The sequence below is a fragment of the Cygnus atratus genome, chromosome 29, assembly GCF_013377495.2.
Source record: "Cygnus atratus isolate AKBS03 ecotype Queensland, Australia chromosome 29, CAtr_DNAZoo_HiC_assembly, whole genome shotgun sequence".
Lineage (NCBI taxonomy): Eukaryota > Metazoa > Chordata > Aves > Anseriformes > Anatidae > Cygnus > Cygnus atratus.
The window spans coordinates 182,572-201,802 of record NC_066390.1 but is presented as its reverse complement, the minus strand read 5'-3'; the positions used below and the strand labels follow the sequence as shown (position 1 = coordinate 201,802).

The 19,231-nt window shown below is 73.7% G+C and overlaps 4 protein-coding genes across 5 annotated transcripts; 2 read left to right on the top strand and 2 right to left on the bottom strand.

The window, feature by feature from the left end:
• Nucleotides 1-10: 10 nt before the first annotated feature.
• DGKA (diacylglycerol kinase alpha) lies at nucleotides 11-8,389 on the bottom strand. 2 transcript variants are annotated; one of them, XM_050715941.1, is made up of 24 exons: nucleotides 8,287-8,389; nucleotides 6,102-6,194; nucleotides 5,754-5,830; nucleotides 5,546-5,666; nucleotides 5,362-5,442; nucleotides 5,242-5,291; nucleotides 5,093-5,167; nucleotides 4,887-5,006; nucleotides 4,683-4,800; nucleotides 3,919-4,007; nucleotides 2,956-3,075; nucleotides 2,777-2,875; nucleotides 2,592-2,681; nucleotides 2,420-2,493; nucleotides 2,241-2,315; nucleotides 2,063-2,148; nucleotides 1,871-1,960; nucleotides 1,625-1,785; nucleotides 1,465-1,529; nucleotides 1,285-1,375; nucleotides 1,017-1,206; nucleotides 800-920; nucleotides 650-710; nucleotides 11-492 (listed from the first exon to the last, which is right to left on the bottom strand). In XM_050715941.1, exons 2-24 carry the CDS (start codon nucleotides 6,169-6,171, stop codon nucleotides 394-396), a joined length of 2,223 nt encoding a protein of 740 aa, XP_050571898.1. In that variant the 5' UTR covers nucleotides 6,172-6,194; nucleotides 8,287-8,389; the 3' UTR covers nucleotides 11-393. The 2 variants fall into 2 exon arrangements, with proteins under 2 accessions (XP_050571898.1, XP_050571899.1); XM_050715942.1 differs by lacking the exon at nucleotides 8,287-8,389 and having other exon boundaries at nucleotides 149-492; nucleotides 5,754-5,826; nucleotides 6,102-6,121.
• Nucleotides 8,390-9,212: 823 nt separating this feature from the next.
• PYM1 (PYM homolog 1, exon junction complex associated factor) lies at nucleotides 9,213-10,787 on the top strand. Its single transcript, XM_035571639.2, has 3 exons — nucleotides 9,213-9,285; nucleotides 9,811-9,904; nucleotides 10,298-10,787. The coding sequence occupies exons 1-3, from the start codon at nucleotides 9,255-9,257 to the stop codon at nucleotides 10,779-10,781; spliced, it is 609 nt and encodes a 202-aa protein (XP_035427532.1). The 5' UTR covers nucleotides 9,213-9,254; the 3' UTR covers nucleotides 10,782-10,787.
• A 1,477-nt stretch (nucleotides 10,788-12,264) lies between these two features.
• On the bottom strand, nucleotides 12,265-15,085 carry LOC118261016 (transmembrane protein 198-like). Its single transcript, XM_035571640.2, has 5 exons — nucleotides 15,014-15,085; nucleotides 14,673-14,804; nucleotides 13,448-14,023; nucleotides 12,643-12,791; nucleotides 12,265-12,543 (listed from the first exon to the last, which is right to left on the bottom strand). The coding sequence occupies exons 2-5, from the start codon at nucleotides 14,791-14,793 to the stop codon at nucleotides 12,415-12,417; spliced, it is 975 nt and encodes a 324-aa protein (XP_035427533.1). The 5' UTR covers nucleotides 14,794-14,804; nucleotides 15,014-15,085; the 3' UTR covers nucleotides 12,265-12,414.
• A 989-nt stretch (nucleotides 15,086-16,074) lies between these two features.
• Nucleotides 16,075-18,748, top strand: DNAJC14 (DnaJ heat shock protein family (Hsp40) member C14). Its single transcript, XM_035571663.2, has 6 exons — nucleotides 16,075-17,277; nucleotides 17,357-17,463; nucleotides 17,674-17,793; nucleotides 17,905-18,065; nucleotides 18,140-18,242; nucleotides 18,409-18,748. The coding sequence occupies exons 1-6, from the start codon at nucleotides 16,075-16,077 to the stop codon at nucleotides 18,641-18,643; spliced, it is 1,929 nt and encodes a 642-aa protein (XP_035427556.1). The 3' UTR covers nucleotides 18,644-18,748.
• Nucleotides 18,749-19,231: the final 483 nt, after the last annotated feature.

The window sequence follows — 19,231 nt, the reverse complement described above, 5'->3', positions numbered from 1 at the left end:
CCCCTGCTTTGTCTGGTTGCATGGGGGGGGGCAGGGGGGCCAGGGCTGAGCCCCCCAGGAGAGGCATAGCCCAGCGCCCGTCTCGCCGCCGGCTTTATTACTGCAAGAGGCACTTGAAATGCGGGGGGGGGGGGTAATAAATAGGGCACGGGGGGAGCCCAGCAGGGTGGGGGCTCCAGCTGGGGCGGTGCACAGGGATGTTGGGGGGGGGCATGGTGCAGCCCCCCTCCCACTGCCCCTGGGGGGTCCGTCCAGCTGCCCCCACCCCAGAGCACCCCGTGCGTGCAATATGGGGGGGGGGGACAGCATGGTGCCTGCCCCTGGTCAGGCCTTTGGTCCATGGCCCCTGCCTGGGGCACACCGCAGGAGGTGGAGGGGGGGGCTCCGGCCCCCTCAGGCCTCCACGGGGCCCTTCTTGAGGCCGAAGAAGCTGGAGGAGCGCGGTGGGGGGGCCATCAGCATTGGCGCCTGGTTCTTGTGGGTGATCTTGATCTGCGAGCAAGAGGACGAGGGCTGGGCTGGGGGGGGGGGGGGGCGACTTGGGGGGGAGCTCAGAGGGGCTGGGGGGGCTCGGAGGGGGGGTCAAAGGGGACTGGGGGGGCTCAGAGGGGGCTGGGAGGACTAGCACCACGGGGAGAGGGGTACGCACGGTGCAGGGTGGCTGCATCCAGGGCTCTCCATCGATCTGCATGGGGAGGGGCTTCAGCGTCCTGCAAGAAGCAGCCCCCCCCCTCGGTTAGCACCCAAGCCCCTGGCCCCTGTGGGGCACAGCCCGCGCCCCCCCAGCCCCCTGGCTCACCGCAGGGTGATCTCGGAGCACTTGGCCAGCCGCGTGCCCGCGCTCTTCAGCCCGGTGTAGATCTGCCCCATCTCCAGCACTCCCTCCAGCCCCACCACCTCCAGCCGCTGGTCGCTCAGGTCTGGGGGGCAGAGCCGGCGGGGTGGGGGTCAGGACAGTGCCAGCCCCGGGTGTGGGGGGGACATCCTCGCACCCCCAGCCCCCTCCCCCCACGCACCCTGCACGCAGGTCTTGAGGGTCTCGGCGTCGGTGATGGCCGGGGGCTGCTCGGCACCGGGCGCCCGCCTCGCCTCGCCCAGCGGCCGCTTGGTCTCGCCCCAGAGGTTGGAGCCTCCGTGCATGCTGGGGATGTTGAGCACCGCCACCCCCGCCAGCACTCCCCGCAGCTCCAGGGGGGTCCCGCAGCACTGGGGGGGGAGGGGGGGGCACAGACATCAGGGCAGGGCGGCGGGTGGACACCACGGTGCCACGGGGCAGGGGCTCACCTCGATGCTCAGGCACTCCTTGAGCTTCTTGCAGGTGGCGAAGAGGGTCTCGGAGGTGGCGAATTCCAGGTACCACAGCTTGTTCTTCATCCTGGGGGAGGGGGGGCACGGCACGTTTGGGGTGGGGGGGGCAAGTTTTGGGGACGCGCCCCGCCACGGGGACCGCCCCGCTGCGCCCACCTGCTGTTGAACTTCTCGGGGTACTTCTCCCGCATGATGTGGAAGCGGTGCGCGATGGAGGCGTCCTGGGGAGGGGGGGGCACAGAGCATGGCATGGGGGGGGTTGTGAGGCCGTGCCCCCTGCCCCAAAACCCCCCTGCTCCCCCCCCCCCCCACGCACCACCCCGATGGAGAAGTAGTTGTTGATGATCTCGTAGGGCACCGGGTCGCCCGCCTCGGCGGGGCTGGTGGGCAGCACCCGCAGGTGCCAGCGGTCCATCTGCACCACGCTGCTGCCCTCGATGTCCTTCAGGATCTTCACCAGGTTCTCCCCGTCATAGCCTGGGGGGGGGGGGAGGGGGGGCATGGTAGGGACAGCTGGGGGGAGCGGACGGGCACACGGGGCCCCCCCTCGTGCCCTGCTAACCTCCGCCCCAGCGCAGGCACCGGGCCAGGTCGTTGCCGGTCCCCAGGGGCAGCACGGCCACGGGGGGCCGCCGGGGCAGGTTGGCCTTGTCTGTGAGGAGAAGCACGGTCAGGAGGGGGGGGGATGTTGGGGGGGGGGGTTGGGGGTGGGATCCCGGGCACATCTGATCCCCCCCGGGGGGGCCGGACCCACCAATGGCATCCAGGATCCAGCCCACGGTGCCATCCCCGCCGCACACCAGGATGCGGAAATCTGGCACGTCCCGGAAGAAATTGAGGCTGGGGGGAGAGAAGGGGGGATTTAGGGAGGGGGGGGTCAGGACAGGGCTGCCCCCCCCCCTCCCCAGCACTCACTGCAGCCCCCTCCTCACCCGGGGTTGGGTCCTCCTTGCTGCAGGTTGTAGACCTGCCGCGGGTTCAGCAGGTACTGGAGCTTACGGAGCACCCTGTGGGAGAGGGGCGCTGGGCTGGGGGGGCCAGGGGGGCCGCCCCCCCCTTCTCCTTTTTGGGGGGGGGTCCGGGGTGAGCCCAGCGCCCCCCAGCCCCTCACCTCTCCCCCTGCTTCCCTCCGCTCTTGGGGTTGACGAAGACAAGGAGCGGGTGGGTGTCGGGCACGGGGCTGACCTGCGGGGTGGGGGGGTGAGACGCAGACATGGGGGGGGGCACGCAGATATTCGGGGGGGGGGGCACACATGGATATTTTGGGGGGGGGCACTGCTCACCCGCAGCGCCTGTCCCTCAGGGGTGGTGAAGACCTGGGGTCCCTCCTCTCCCGACGTCCCGCTCCCATCCTTCTGGCTGTTCTGCCGCTCCTGCGAGCACCGGGGGGGGGGGGTCACGGCCACGTCCCCACCCAGGAGCGCCCCCCCCCCAGCCCCCCAAATCCTCCCCCCAGCCCTGTGCTCACCAACACCACGGGGTAGATGGCAGAGGGGGGCAGGATGTGGTCCCGCAGCAGCCCGCAGTCGCAGGCGGGGGGCACGGCGGCCAGGCACTCCTCGTGGATCTGGGGGCACAGCGCGGGGTCGGGACCACCTTTGGCCGCCCTGTGCCCCCCCCATGCGCCCCCCCCCCGTGCCCCCACACCTTGAGGTGGCACCAGACGCAGTGCAGCCCCGTCAGGCTCTGGAAGCTTCGGATCTTCTTCTGGCACCGGCCGCACTTGCTGGCCTCGCAGCCACCCTTCACCCAGACGTGGGCCTGGACCTGGGGGGCAGCGGGGGGGGCGGCGTGTGGATGGACGGACGGATGGGGGGGTACGGACAGACAGACGGACAGGGGTGTACGGACAGGCGGACCGGGTATGGACGGACAGATGGATGGGGAGGATATGGACGGACAGACCGGGGGGGGATGAGGACGGAGGGGGGAGGGTTACAGACGGACAGGGCGGGGATGGATGGATGGACAGACGGGGGGGGATAAGGACGGATGGGGGGGATGCGGATGGACAGACAGATGGGGAGGGGGGTGGACGGACAGACGGAGGGGTGGGCAGATGGACGGGTTGACAAAGGAGCGGGTGGACAAACGGACAGATGGATGGGCGGACGACAAGACAGGGGGCAGGACAACGGGGAAGGCAGGCGGGTGGGGGGGGATGGACGGACAGACGGACCGGGGAGGGGGATACGGACAGACGGATGGCAAGGCGGTCAGATAAACACAGGGATCGACAGGAGAGCGGACGGACAGACGGACAAGCGGACCGACGGCTGAGTGGAAGGCGAGATGGGCGGCCAGGCCGGGCGGAGCGATGGACAACAGGTGAGCGGGCAGAGCGAGGGATGGATGGACAGATGGACGGATGGACAGACGGGATGGATGGGATGGACGGACAAACAGACGGATGGATGGCCAGACGGACGGATGGATGGATGGACAGACGGACAGATGGCACGGATGGACAGACGGACGGATGGATGGACAGACGTATGGATGGATGGACGGACAGACGGACAGATGGATGGACAGATGGATGGATGGACGGATAGTCGGACGGACAGACGGACGGATGGACAGACGGACGGACAGACGGGCGGCACTCACGCCGGCCTCCTTGCGGGACTTGGCGTAGGTGCTGATGCAGCTGGGGGGCGCCTTGCGGGCGCAGCGCTCGTGGACCGTGAACTTGCAGACTGGGGGCGGGGCCAAATGGGGTGGGGCGTAATGAGGCACCGCCCACAGCCTGGCCCCACCCACCAGCCAATCACACCACCGCCACATCCAGCCGGGCACCAATTGGCTTCGAGGTGGGTGGGGCTTACGTCATGGCTCCGCCCCAAAAGTGGGTGGGGCCTCGTGCACAGCTGGAGGGGGCGGGGCCTCCCACAACAGCTGGGGCTGAGCAGTGGGGCTGGGCCTGGTCCCGGCCCCGGATTACACTGCGCCCCCGCCCGTCCCGGCCCCATCCCAACACCTCGTGGTCCCTGTCCCCATCCCGTCCCCATCCCAGCCCTGTCCCCGTCCTGTGCCCATCAGGTCCCTGTCCCCATCCCGTCCCAGTCTTGTCCCCATCAGGTCCCCATCCCATCCCCGTCCCCATCTCACAACCATCCCTGTCCCCACTGCACCATTGTCCCATCCCCGTCCCCATCCTAGCCCCATCAGGTCCCTGTCCCCATCCCAACCCTGTCCCCATCAGGTCCCTGTCCTACCCCCATCCCCATCTCACAACCATCCCTGTCCCCACTGCACCCCTGTCCTGCCCCCATCCCCATCCCTGTCCTGTCCCCATTCCGCCCCCGTCCCCATCCCCATCCTGTCCCATTCCCACCCTCATCCTGTCCCCACCCCGTCCCCATCCCGCTCACAGGTGCAGCACAGCCCCTGCTTGCGCAGCCCGACCAGCAGCGTCTCGCACACGTTGCAGTACACGGGGCGGTTGAAGTGCTTCAGGCGCCACATGTGCTGCCCGTCGTCCTTCATGTGCTGGGGACAGCCAGAGGGGGGAGGAGGTGTCAGAGGGGTCCGGGGGGGTCCCGGCACAGCCTCCCCCCACCCACGCCCCCACTCACCACCTCCAGGCCCAGCAGCACCAGCAGCGGGATGTTGGTGACGCCGCCGCGCAGCCACTCGGCCAGCGACACCGTCCCGCTGCCGTCGTAGTCGATCTCCCGCATCATCTCCTGCAGGATCTGGGGGGGACACAGGGCTGAGGGGGGTGGGGGGAGATGTGAGGGGTCGGGGTGGGGGGGGGGCCCGTCACCCCAGCCCCGCTCACCGGCTTCAGCTCCGTGACGTCCCAGTCCAGGTACTGGGCCACCCGCATCATCTGGGTGATGATCCGCTCCACCTCCTGCGGCACTGAGCGTCAGGAAGGGGCCGGGGGAACCCGTCCTGTGCCCCCCCCCCCGATCCCCCATCACTCACTGAGCTGTCCAGGAGCCCGTTCCCATCCTTGTCATAGAGCTTGAAGGTGACTGGGGGGGGGGCACAAGGGGGTGAGATGGGGGCAGCCCCCCCAGCCCTCCCCTGCAGGCCCCCACTCACACTCCAGCTTGTCCTCGGGGCGCCCGCCCTCCAGCAGCGAGAAGTAGCAGGAGACATCGTTAACGCAGACGAGGCCACTGCCTGCTGGGACAGATGGTGCTGAGCGGCGCTGAGCCCCGTGGCCCTCCCGGTGTCCCCTCTTGTCCCCCCTGGTGTCCCCTCCTGTCCCCCCCCCATCCCTCACCCGGCTGCCCAGGGGCCGTGCTCTGGAAGGACATGAAGAGATGGCGGCACAGCGTCTCGGGGACATCGGTCGCCTCCAGGTAGCTCTGCAGGAACAGCCTGAAGCCCTCGAAGTCCACGCACTGGGGGGGGGGGCACAGAGGGGTTGGGGAAGCGCCGGGGGGGGGGAGGGGGCAGCGTGCGGCCCCTGGCCCCCCACCGGGACCCACCTCTCCCTGCAGGTGCTGGGACAGGGCCCCGTCGCCGTAGAAGTCCTGCAGCACGTCCTGCACCTTCTTGCTGCTGTCTGGGGGCAGAGGCGCGTGCGAGGCCACTCCAGGGCATGCACACGCGGACGAGGCACACGCATGGGTGTGCACACATGGGCGTGCACGGACACAGCCCCATCCCGGTGCACGCGCACGCGGCCATCCCATGCGTGCAAAGCCACCGCCACATGTGCAAAGCTGCCCCCAACACGTGCACGCACGATCGCCCCCGTGCGTGCACACGCGTGTGCACATGGGGGTGCTGCACCCAACGCCATGCCCCCCCTGCCCCCGTCCCCCCCCACTCACAGTCCAGGTACTTCTGGAGGTGGGCGAACTCCTCGGGGCTCAGCGTGCCCCACTCCGGGCTCTCCTCCATGGCTGCTGGCTGGCGGGCACTGCCTGCGGGGCGAGGGCTGAGGTGAGGGCACAGCGGGGGCCCCCCCATTCCACCCCCCCGCCCGCCACCCCACCATTTGCCCCAGCACAGCCCCATGGGGGGGAGCAGGGGGGGGTCCACCCGCAGCGTGGGGATGGCCGAGCGCCAAGCAGGGGACAGCCACCGGCTTTGAGCCACCGCCGCGGCCAGGGGTGGGGGGGGGACGATGAGCACAAGGGGTGGTACCGGCCACCCCCCACCCCACCCTGGCCACAGCCCCAGGGCTGAGCATCGCCTCGCCTCGCCGGCCGCAGCTCCCCGGCCTCGCAAAGCCCCCCCCGGGCCCTCCCCACCCTGCCGTGGCCATTACTAATTCATGGCGGCAGCTGGCTCCAGGCGCCGGCACGGCGGGCGCTGGCACCGCGGGGAGGGCGAGCGGGCAGCCGGGTGCCACCGTGGGCGGGAGCGGGGGCACGTGGGCGGCGGCGCCCGGGCACGTGCGTGTGCCCCCACCCCCCAAAAAAAAAAACACCAAAACGTGGGCAGCCACTTCCCCAGCGGCCCCCGACAGCGGGCACGTGGGGCAGGCAGGCGGGCGCACACGCTTGCACCCGCGCCGCCTCCGCACCCCTGGGCTGCGTGCGGCCCGCTGCCGGGCGCGCATTCGGCTCCTGCGCTCGCCCACAGGCGCTGCTCACCCATGGGTGCCGCTCACCCACGGGTGACACCCGCCCACGGGTGCTGCTCATCCGTGGGTGCTGCTCAGCCACGGGTGCATGCTCGCCCATGGGTGTTGCTTGCACGCAGGTGCCGCCCGCCCACGGGTGCTGCTCGCCCAAGGGTGCACACTCACCCATGGGTGCCACCCACCCACGGGCCCCCCCGGCCCCACGCCCGCGCCGCCCGTGGGCAGCCCAGCTGCGGTGGCGCCGTCCCCGAGGGCGAGGGCTGAGCTTTGCACCCTGCGTGGCACTGGGGAGCAGGTGGCAAGCGGTGCCCGGGCAGGGCCGGTGATGGCGGCCCCCGCCCCCCACCGGGCTGGGGGTGATGGAGGGGGGCACGCACGGCACCTCCCACCCCAAAACCCCCCAGATGTGACCCAAACGTGGGCCGAACGTCCCCGCCGTCCCTCCCCTGCCTGTAGCACCCTTGGGTGCGTCACGGCGCTTTCCGGGCCCCCATCTGCCCCCCCCCCCAGCATCGGACCCCCCCCGGGGAGCCCCGAGGCCGGGCGCAGCCCCCGGGACCCCCCCGGCGCAGCGGCCGCTTCCCTTATTTAGTAACGGGCACGGAGCGGGGCCGCGGGGGGGCCGCGGGGCTGGGCCGGGGCAGCCCCCGCGCACGGCCCCTCCCCGGCTACCGGCAGCCCCGGGCTGCGCCCCCGCGCTCCTCCTCCCGGTGCCACCGCCGGGAGTAACGGGGCCGCTCATGCCCGGGGCTGGGCGGCTGCTGCCCTGGGGGGGGACACCGGGGGGCGCCCCCAGCCCGTCCCGGTGCCGGCGCCGCGCCGGGTCCCGCCGTCGGTCCCGTAGGGGGCGGCACCGAGCGCCGGGACGACTCCGGGGCGCGCAGGTGGGAGGCGGCGGCGCCCAGCACCGGGGCGGGCGGGGCCGGGATGCACGGCGGGGCTCCCCCCCCGCCCGGCTGGGCCTTTCGGTTCCGCCGCGCACTGCCCGGTGCCCGGTTGCCTCCTCCCGCCGCTCCCGGGAGCCCCGGTGGGGGCGGCGGGACGGGATCGGGACCGGCACCGGAGCTTGGAGTCCCGGAACCCGCCGCGCCCGGGGGCTGCGCCGAGAGCAAGGGGGCCGGGAACGGCGGCACCGGGCGCCGCTCCCCGGGGCTGCAGCCGGGGCCGTGCCCAGCCGGCGCCGCTTCCTTCCCGTTCCTCGCCCGGTGCCGCCGTTCCCCGCCCGGTGCTCGTGGGCGGCCCTGCTCCCGGCCCCCCACGGCCCGGCCCGGTTCCGCCCGGCTCCCGTCAGCGCGATGCCGTGCGGTTCCCCCTGGGCGGGGGCGGCGCATCCCGGTGCCGGTGCCGGTGCCGGTCCCCCCCGTCCCGCCCGGTCCCCGCCCATCCCGCCGGTGCCCCGCCCGCCCCGTCGGCGCCGGTGCCGGTACCTGCCGGGGCCGGGCTGGGGTCAGGTCCCGCTGCCGCTGCTCAGCCCCGTCCCGGTGCCCGCGCTCCCGCCGCGGCCCGGCCCCGCTGACATCACGGCCCGGCGGGGCGGGGCGGGGCGGCACCGGGCGCACGTGTGGCGGGGGGGGGGAGAACCGGGGGGGGAGCCCCGGAACCCCACGGCCCCGGGGGAGCGGCGCGGCGGGGCCCGGTGCCCTCCACCCGCGGCCGCCGTCGTTCGCTGCCGACTCCGTGCGGCCCCCCCGGTGCCCTCCCGGTGCCCCCCCGGTGTCCGCCTTCGGGGCGCACCTGCCCCGCCCGCTCCCGTGGGCTGCGGCCCCGGCGCTTCCTTCCTGGGCCCCGCCGGGTGTGGGGGGACCGGGGGGGGACCGGAGGGGGACCGGAGGGGGAGGGGGGCCGGAGGGGGGGACCGGACCGCGGCGCCCCCGGGGGCGGGCGGAGGGAGGCGGCCCCGGGCGGGGGAGGGTACCGGGGAAATCCCCGCGGCACCGCGGGGGCGGGCGGCGCCGCATCCTGCCTGCCCCGGGGCGCGGGGGGGGGGCAACGGGCACGGCCCCCCCCGTCCCTCCGCGCCCCCCCCGGTACCGCTCCCTGCCACCAGCCCCGCCGCCGTTATCGCGGGTTGTAATCGCGGGCGGCGGTGGCGGTTTTGGGGCGCTGCCGGGTGAACCTCAGGGGCTTGCGGGCACAAGGGGGGGCCGGGCCCGGTTCCCCTCCCCCCCCCCCGCCTCCCACCGTCACGGCGGGGCGGGGCGGGGCGGGGCGGGGCCCGGCCCCCCCCGGGGGCCTCCCCCCGGGGGCCTCCCCCGAGCAGGGCGCGGCGCCTTTAAAAACAAAATGGCGGCGGTGCCGCCCGCCCTCCCCTCCCCCTCCCTTTCCCCCCGCCGCCGCCGCCGCGGCCACTTCCGGGGGCGGGGCCCGGGGGCCGGAAGTGTGTCGCGCTCGCAAGATGGCGACTCCCTATGTGACTGACGAGACCGGTGAGTGCGGCCCGGCCCGGCCCGGCCCGGCGCGGGGGGGCCCGCTGCTCCCCGCCGCACCGCAACCGGGGGCCCGCTGCCGGCACCGGCGCCTTCCCCCGGCCCCGCGGGGCTGGGCCCTGCCCTTTCCCCCGGCCCGGTACCGGCTGCACGGGTGCCCCTAGTGCGGCATCGGCACCGGGGGGGCATCGAGGGGCTCCCGGGGAGGGGGGGAGGGGGCTCACGGTGGGTTACTGGGATGGGGGGAGGGACGGGGGGCTCCCGGGGTAGGGGGGGGGTCCCGGTGGGCTCCCGACACGGGACGGGGGGCCCGGGGGGCTCTTGGGGCTGGGGTCCCGGGGGGTTCCCGGGGCACGAGGGGTGCCCGAGGGGCTCCCGGGGCCGGGGGGTGGGGAACGGGGGGCTCCCGGCCCGAGGGCTGGGGGACCGGGGGCCTCCCGGGCTGGGGGACCGGAGGGCCTCTGGAGCACGGGGGGGGCCCGGTGGGCTCCGGAGCCCCCAGCAGACGGTGCTGCCCCCCCGCAGGGAAGTACATCGCCTCCACGCAGCGCCCCGACGGCACCTGGCGGAAGCAGCGGCGGGTGAAGGAGGGCTACGTGCCGCAGGAGGAGGTCCCGGTGTAAGTGGGGCACGGGGGGGAGGGTTTCGGGGGGGGGGGTCCCAGGCAGAGGCGCCGTGCCGTGCCCTGACCCCCACCCCCGGAGAGTGCGGTGAAGGCAGGAGCCCCCAGCCCCCCCCCGGCGCACCCCAGCCGGGTTACGTCTCGGGGTGTCGGTCTCTTTCCAGGTGCCCGAGCAATTCTGACCCCCCTCTTTAGCCCGTAAGCCGCGCGCTGACGGTACGTATCCGGCCGCCCGCGGGGCCGGCTGCGCCGCGAGGAGGCCCCCGAGGAGCTGGGGGTGGCGGCGGCGCGGTGGCAGAGCGCAGGATCGGGGCCGCGGCAGGCTGGAGGCGCCGAGGTTTGCGGCTCGGTGGGGGCGGCGGCGCCGTCAGCGCTTCTCCTTCCGCGCAGGTACGAGAACAAGTACGTGAAGTTCTTCAAGAGCAAACCCGAGCTGCCCCCGGGGCTGAGCCTGGAGGCTGCCGCGCCGCCCGGCAAGCAGCCCGGCAAGGCGGAGGGCGGGGAGACGGGACTGTCCAAGGCGGCCAAAAGGAATTTGAAACGCAAGGAGAAGAGGAAGCAGCAGCAGGAGAAAGGGGAGCGGGAGACGGACGAACTGATCCAGTCGCTGGAGAAGGTCTCCCTCGGGGGGGACGCGCGAGCGGCTGCGCCGCAGCCGGCCTGCGGCGCCCAGGGCCCCGCCGACGGTGAAGCGGCGGCCTCAGAGAAAGCCAAGAAGATCAAGAACCTGAGGAAGAAGCTGCGGCAGGTGGAGGAGCTGCAGCAGCGGCTCGACTCCGGCGAGATCAAGCAGCTGACCAAAGAGCAGCTGGAGAAGCTGGGCCGGCGGAAAGCCCTGGAGGAGGAGCTGCAGGACCTGGAGCTGGACTTGTAAGGGGCGGGCGGGGGGCGCGGGGCCGGCCGGGGGGCGCGCGGCAGGCACGGGGCGCACGAGGGCCGGCGCCCCCAGCGCGGGCTGAGCGCCGGGCCCCTCGGGCACGGGGTTTGTTCCGGTGTTTGTTTTTTTCAGAACAGTTTTTTGTTGGTTTGTTTGTTTGTTTTGTTTTGTTTTGATTTCCCAGTTATCGGTGTTAGAAATTCGGCGACTGCCAGATACCTCTCTCCTTTTTTTAATTTTAACGGGGGGGGGGGCCGGGCGGGCAGGGTTGGTGCTGCGGGCGGGGCGGGGGCCGTGGCTCTTCCTCTCCTCCCTCCCCAGCCCCTCGTGTGCTGTGTTGCCGCCCCTCCCTTTGTTTTTAAACACCACGCAATAATAAAATTGCAGTAGTGACGCGGCGCCGGGAGCGGGCTCTGCCTTTCCCCTGCTCACAGCCCCTTGCGGGGGAGGGGGGGGGGGAAGAGCAGGGGGGCTCTTCCTCATCCTCCTCATCCTCATCCCCCCGCCCAGCCCCAGCGGTGCCAGTGCCGGCGTCAGCGTCGGGGCCGCGCGGTGGGACAGAGCCGCCTTTGTGTCCTGCGAGGCGGTGTCGCAGCAGGGGCGCCCGGCCCCCTCGGCTGGCCCCCCCGTGCCCTATTTCCCGGGTGATGCTGGCGGCGGGGCCGGGGCTGGCGGCGGGGACAGGGCTGGCGGCGGCCCCGTGCTCGCCTCCGGCCGCTCCTCGGGGACAAGGACAGCGCCAGCAGCGCCGCTCCCCTCCCCGGGATGTGTTGAGAGGCGTCCCGCGGCCCTGGCCCCCGTGGGAAGGGGCAGTGGGATGGGGATGGTGCCCTCCCGACCCTGGGCTGTGCCCCCCCCCCCCCCCCCAGGGAATGGGGCTGTGTTCGGGGCGATCCTGCGAGGGGCTGGGCGGGGGGGGGCTGCGGTGCTGGGGTGGTGCCAGTTCGCTGCGGTCAGTTCTGGGGCCGGGGAGGGTGTGGGGGGGGCTGGGGAGGGGGGCTGGGGGATGTGGGGATGGGTGGTCTAGGGTTGGCAGTGCTGGGGGCTCCTGGAGCGTCAGGACGGGGATGTGAGGGGTGCTGGGGGGTGCTGGGGGGTGCCGGGGGGGCCGTGGCAGGGTGGGCGTCAGCGTGCACGGAGCTGCCGGAGGGCAGGGTGCATGGGACGAGCACTGGGCAGAGGGGGAGCTCCGGGGGGGGTGCTCACAGTGCTTGCTCCCCCCCAGTTTTTCAAAGGTGGGGCCGTGGGGGGGTCCCTGCCGTCCGTGCCCCCCCGGAAGGCGACAAGGTGCAGCCATACCATGGGGTCTGTCCAGAGCCTTGCGCCCCCCCCCGTTTCAATGCTGCTTTTTGCTGTCCCCCCAACCCCCAGATCTTCCTGTTCGAGGGGGGCGTCTTGGGGGGGGGGGCGTGGGTGCGTGCACAGTGTTTGGGTAGGTCCTGCAAAAATAAACAAGGGCCTTTATTTGGACGAGGTCTCGTCTGGCGCTGGGGCCAGGCAGGCACTGCGGGGGGGCACGGGGGGGTCAGGGCTGCCCCGCCGTGGGGCAGGGAACGGGGCTGGTTACGGGGCAGGCACAGCAAGGGGGGGCAGCGCCCCAAGGCACGGATGGTGGGGGCCCCGGGGCCGCTCAGGGGGGGCCGCGTGGCGGGGGGGCGGTGAGGGACACAGTGGAGCCACAGTCGTCATCGGGGGGCCCGGCGGGGCCCGGGGGGGTCGCGCTCTCCAGCTGCCGGTCCCGCAGGCTCCGGATGTAGCTCTGGGGGGATCGGGGGTGGGGGGGACACAGCGACAAGGGGTTGTCAGGGGGGGAGTCGGGGCACCCGCCACCATCCCCCCCCGGTGGGTGCGCGCTCACCGGGGCCAGCACGTCGCCCGCGTAGCGCTTGACGGGGGCAGGTTTGCGGCGGTAGGTGCCCTCGGGGGGGGCCAGGCTCTGCCGGCGCTTGGCCTCCTTCTGCCGGATGCGCAGCAGCTGCAGCCGCTTCTGGCGCCGGCTGAGGATCACTGAGCAGGGAGGGGGCTCAGCCCCAGCCCCCGCCGGCACCCTCAGCGTCCCTGTGGCTGTGGCCGCCTCTGTCCCCAGCCTGGTGGCTTCCCCGTTGCCACTCCCGTCACTGTCCCCATGCCATCGCCGTCCCCTTCCCTGTTGCCGTCCTCATCCCCGTTGCGATCTCCATCGCTCCCGCCGCTGCCATGGCCGTGGTGCCCCCTTTCTCCTCTCTTCTCCCATCGCCATCCCACCCTGCTGGCTGGGATCATCCCAGCATAGTGCCTGCTCCCATCTCTATCCCTATCCCATTCCATCCCAACCCCATCCCCACTTCCGTCCCTATCCCCCTTCCCCTGCCCATTCCTGTGCCCATTTCCATCCCATACCATCCCCGTTTCCATCCCTATCCCCCTTCCCCTGCCCCTTTCCAACCCTATCCCCCTCCCCCTGCCCATTTCCATCCCAGTCCCCATCCCATCCCAACCCCATCCCCGTTCCCAACCCTATCCCCATTCCCATGCGTATTTCCATCCCTATCCCCCTTCCCATTCCCCTGCCCCTTTCCATCCCACCCCATCCTCATTTCCATCCCTATCCCCATCCCCATGCCCATTTCCCCCCACCCCCACCCCATCCCGCTCCCCGGCACAGCCCCCCCGGGCCCCCTCACCGTTGGCGTGGGAGAAGCCGTCGGCCGTCAGCTTCCACTGCAGCAGGACTCCGAGGACGCTGAGCGCGGGCCAGGCGCCCAGCACGGCCCAGCTGTACCAGCACAGCGGTGCCGGCGGCGCCAGCCGCAGCCGGTCGTAGACGTAGAGCACCAGGGCCAGCGTCTCCACCAAGTAGTCGGCGCAGACCACCACGACGGCCGCGCCGAACACGGCCGTGGCCAGCACGGTCAGCGGCTTCTGCCAGTGCAGGGCCAGGAGGGCGCAGAGCAGCGCCAGCCCCAGCAGGCTGCCCGCCGGCACCCAGGGGCTCTGCGGCTGCAGCAGCGGCGCGGTGGCCACCAGCGCGGCCGTGGCCAGCAGCAGCCCCAGCAGCAGCCCGGTGGTGAAGAGCCCGACGCTGCGCACCAGCGCGGTGACCAGCCCGCAGAGCGCGCCGATGCCCAGCGCGATGCCCGCGCTCACCTCCAGGCTCAGCTGCATCTCCAGGACCCGCTCCTTGTAGCACAGCACGAAGATGACGGCGGAGCCGAACAGCAGCCCCGAGAGGAACATGATGGCCTTGAAGCAGCGGTAGCCTGCCGGGGGCGAGGGGGGGGCTCACCGGGGAGCTCTGCCCGTGGTGCCACCCCTCTGGCCGTGCACCCCCGGCCATGTCCCCAGTGGAATCCCATCTTGCCGTGCCCCCGAGCTGTGTCCCCGGTGATGTCCCTGTCTGGCCGTGCCCCCCACCATCTCCCACGGTGTCCCCAGTGATGTCCCATCTCGCCATGCGCCCCTGGCCACATCCCACGATGTCCCCCATGATGTCCCATCTTGCTGTGCCCCCCAGCCGCGTCCCCGGTGACGTCCCCGTCTTGCCATGACCCCCCCCAGCCACATCCCACGGTGTCCCCAGTGACATCCCTGTCTTGCTGTGCCTCCCGCCACGTCCCTCGCCATGTCCCCTCGGCTGTGCCCCCCTGACTGCGCCCCACAACATCCCCTGCGCTTTGTCCCCCAGTGGCACCCCCTTGGCTTTTACCCTCCCCCCCCTTGGCTTTTACCCCCCCCCGATGCTCCCCGTGCCCCCCCCGTGCCCCCCTTCTGTCCATGCCCCCCGGCCACGTCCCGTGGCAGCCCCGGGCTCTGCCCATGCCCCCGTCCCAGTCCCACGGTGCTCCCTGCTCGAGCCCCCCCCCGGCCGTGCCCCCCCCCGGCCGCGCCCCCCCCGCGCCCCCCGCTCACCGAAGCTGCCGCAGACGAGGCCGAGGACGCAGCCCAGGGCGCAGAGCGCGGCGGGGCCGGGCTCGAGGGGCGGCCGCGGCTCCAGGCGGCAGCGCGGCACCGCGGGGGCTCCGGGCTCCATCCCCGCCGGGCCTGGGGGTGGACGGGGGCGGCCACGCTGGGGGGGCGCCGGGACCCCCCCGCCCGCTGCCCCCCTCCCCGGGTCCGGGGCGACGGAAACGCGCGCGGGGGGAGCCCCCTCCGGCTCACCCCCCCCCGCCCCGCACATCTGGGAGCTGCGGCGGGGCCACGGCTCGGGGTGGGGGGCGCGGGGGGCGCGGGGGCCCCGTCCCGGGACTCACCCGCTCCGGGGGCGGTGGGACCCGGCCCGGCCGCGGCGCCCAGACACGGCCGGGACCGGGACCGGGGCCGGGGGCGGTGCGGGGCGGGACCGGGAGCGGGGCCGGGGCCGGGGGCGGCGGGGGGCGGGAGCGGGGCGGGGGGAGGCGCGGAGGGGCCGGGACGGGAGCGGGGAGGGGAGTCCGGCCCGGGGGGGCGCCGGGGACACGCGCGGGACACGGACACGCGTGGGGCGGGGACACGCGTGGAGCGCGGACACGCGTGGGGGGACAGGGCAGGGACACGCGTGGGGGGCAGGGACACTCGTTGTGGGCAGCAGCACACGAGGGGCACGGACACGCGTGGGAGCGCGGACACGCGTGGGAATAGGGACACGCGTGGGGGGGCGGAGCCCATCGTGGGGTCGGGGTCCGCCGTGGGGCAGGGGCACACAAGGGGGACACGGACACGTTTGGGGCACGGACACGCGTGGGGCAGCCCGGCCCCGGTCCCGGTCCCGGTCCCAGCCCAGCCCCGCGCCCCGGGACGGCGCCGCCCGGCTGCGGGACGCGCCCCGGGGTCAGCGCGGGACGGCGGCTCCGCGCCCGGCGCCGAAGGGGTTAACGGGGCGGGGCTTCGTTAAAAGGGGGCGGGGCCGGGGGCAGGTGACGCGGCCGGGCCGGGCCACGCCCCCGGAAGCGAGCGTGGCGGCGGCGGCGGGCGGGCGGAAGGCGGAAGTGAGGCGCGCGAGGGACCCGGGGGGGGGCGGGAGGAGGCGGAGACCCCCCCCCCGCCGGCACCGGCACCGCTCGGTGAGCGCGGCGGGGGCCGCCCCGGGCCTGCCTCCCGCGGGCGCTCTCAGCCCCGGTTCCCCCCCCCGGCCCCCGCCGGTACCCCCGGTACCGCCCCCCCCATCCCGGTACCCCCCGGTTTCCCCCCGTTACCCCTCCCCCGGCCCCGGTACCCCCCCCGGTACCCCCCCGGTACCCTCCCCGCCCCCCCCACCTCCCCCGGCGGCGCTGACTCCGCTCCCGGTTGCAGGGGCGGCGGCGATGGCGGTGACCTAGCTCCCGGTGCCGCCGCCATGGCTCAGCCCCCGCCGGGCCGCGGGGCAGCGGCCGAGCCCGAGGGGGGCGGCGGGAGCCGGGAGCCGCCGGCGGCCGGGGGAGGAGGAGGAGGAGGAGGAGGAGGGGGCGGCCGGGCCCCCCCGGGCAGCGCCGCCTGGAACGGGAGCTGCGGCCCGCGACCGGCGGCCGCCGCCGAAGACGACGGCAACGACGACGGGGACGGAGACGGCTCCGCCGCCGGCCCCGGGGCCTCCTGCCGGTGCCGGGCCGAGCGGGTGGCCCCATCGGGCCCGCGGCGGGACGGATCCTGCGGCCTCGCCTGCCCCCGCTGCGCCGCCACCGAGCCCGGGCCGCCGCCACCGCCTCCCCGCGAGGCCGAGGAGGGTGAGGAGGACGCAGCCGGCGAGGACCCGGGGGCCGCGGGGAAGGGGACCCGGAGACCCCGGCGGCGCCAGCGGCCGCGCTCGGCCCCCAAGGAGAAGGAGAAGGAGAAGGAGGAGGGCGGCCGGCGGCAGCGCCCGGCGAGGAAGAGGAGCCGCGGGGCCCGTGCGGAGGAGCTGGCCCGGCTGAAGGCGCTGCTGGAGGCGGCGCTGGGCCAGGCACGGAGGCTGTGCGCGGAGGCCGGTGGCCGCCTGCTCTGCTCCTGCTGCCGCCTGGGCGCCGGGGAGCTGGGCTCGGCACCGGGCGCCGTGCGCAGCTGGGGCCGGCGCGTGAGCCAGCGGGCTCGCAGCGGGTGGCTGCGGGCGGCCCGGGGGCTGCGGGCCGGGGCGGAGGCGGCACGGCGGCTGCTGTGGATGCTGTGTGCGCTGCTGCTGCTGCTCCTCGTGCTGCTGCTGGGCTGCCTGCGGCTCTGCTGGCGCGCCTTGGCCGCCGGCGTGGCCGGGCTGGGCCGGACCCGGCTCGCGGCGTTCCTCGACGCTGCCGGCCTCCGCAGGACGTGGGGGCTGCTCGGGGCGGCGGGGACTTGCCAGCGCCTCCGGGAATGGCTGCGGAGGTGGCGAGCTCCCCCCGGGGAGCTACGGACAGGCTGCGGGCCGGGGGACGCGGCGCCGGGCCTCGACGGAGGGGCTCCGGCCGCCAGCTCCGCGGGGGAGGTGGCCCGCTTGCTGGCCATGGCCGACGTGCCCGAGGAGGAGCTGAACCCCTTCCAGGCGCTGGGCGTGGAGGCGACGGCGTCGGACGCCGAGCTGAAGAAGGCTTATCGCCGGCTGGCCGTGCTGGTGCGTGAGCTGGGGCCGGGGCTGGCGGCGAGCTGCGGCCCCGCTGGGATGCGGCACTGAGCTCCCCTGCGCCTCCCAGGTCCACCCGGACAAGAACGAGCACCCGCGAGCGGAGGAGGCCTTCAAGGTGCTGCGGGCGGCCTGGGACATCGTCAGCAACCCCGAGAGGAGGAAGGAGTACGAGATGTGAGTGGGCTGGGGGGGCTGCGTGGGGTGGCCCCGCGGGGCATGGGGTGCCCTCACCCCCTGGAGCCCCGCCGGGTCCTTCTGCGAGGGGCCCGCTGCTGGGAGCGGGGAGAGCACCGGGTCCGCGGCCCCGTCCCCGCCGCGGGGGTCTCGTGCAGCCCCGCACCGCCGGGCTCTGACCCCGTCTCTCTCCCCCTGCGGCGGCCGCAGGAAGCGGATGGCGGAGAGCGAGCTGAGCCGGTCCGTGAACGAGTTCCTGAGCAAGCTGCAGGATGACCTGAAGGAGGCCATGAACACCATGATGTGCAGCAAGTGCCAGGGCAAGCACAAGTAGGTCCCGAGGCTCCCGCCCGGCTCGTGGTTGTGGCGTTCAGGCCGCGGGCTCGGGGCCGTCCCCGCGGTGGTGCCCCGGCGGGGGCTGACGCGGCGCTGGCCCCGCAGGAGGTTCGAGCTGGACCGCGACCCGCTCAGCGCCCGCTACTGCGCCGAGTGCGGGCAGCTGCACCCCGCCGAGGAGGGCGACTTCTGGGCCGAGTCCAGCCTGCTGGGGCTGAAGATCACCTACTTCGCCGTGATGGACGGCAAGGTCTACGACATCACCGGTGGGTGCCGCCGCGGCCCCCGGCCCCGCAGGGGTCAGGGCCAGCCCCCAGCGACGCCACGTGTCTCCCCGCAGAGTGGGCCGGCTGCCAGCGCGTGGGGATCTGCCCCGACACCCACCGCGTCCCCTACCACATCTCCTTCGGGGCGCGCAGCGCCGGCGCGGGCGGGCGGCAGAGGTCAGTGCTGGCACGGGGGGACCGGGACCGGGACGGGTACCGGCGGCAGCAGGGAGCAATGCCAGGGCCCGGCTGCTGCCGGGGGCTGGAGGCGGGGGGCTGGGGGGGGGCTGGGGTCTGTTGGGACCCCCAGGCGCCCACCCAGACGCCGCCTTCCTGCCGGCAGGAGCGCCTCCAAGGGCAGCCCCAGCTCCGCCGCCGACCTGCAGGAATTCTTCACCCGCGTGTTCCAGGGGACCTCAGGACCGATGCCCGGGGGTTTCCCGCAGCCCCCCCCGCCCGCAGCCCCCCCGGGGACCGCGGCTGCAGCTGGGGCCCCGCCGAGGACCGAGGGGGGCGCTCCCAAGGGCGATGCCAAGCACAAGAGGCGGAAGAAGGTGCGGCGCCCCTTCCAGCGCTGAGCGCGCCGCGGGTGCTGGGGGGCGCTCCCTGGCCGGGGGAGGTCGTGCTCTGTCGGGCACTACAAGGGCTCTTTGAAATAAAAAAAAAATCTATTTTTTTTTTTAAAGTAATCTGTGTATTTAAAAGTTAACCGGGGAGTTTGGGGGCTGACGGGGCTGAGGTGAGCAGGAGGAACTGCGCCGGAGGCAGTGACACTGCAGAACCCCCAGGGGTGGCGCAGCAGGGGCCACGCTGGACTGACCCCCCCGGTCTCTTCAGGGGGTGTTGTAGGAGCCCATGTGCCCACGGCAGGGGGGCTGCTGCCTTTTCCTCCACACGCAGCCCAAAACGCTTGCGGGGCAGCGGAGGGGCGTGGGCGAGCCCCCTCCGGCCAGAGCAGCTCCGCGGCTGCAGCTGGGGCCAGGCAGCTTCTGGCACGTTCCGTGCTGCATTTAAACCGGTTTCTTTTTGCCTGTTCACACCTATTTATGACCCCGCACGTCCCCTTTCTATTAATACAGCGAATGCGGCGCTGCGCAGCTGTCCTCAGTGCCGCTGCCTGGCTCCCCGCGCACGTTCAGCCGCGATGGTTTTGCTTCTCCAGCCTC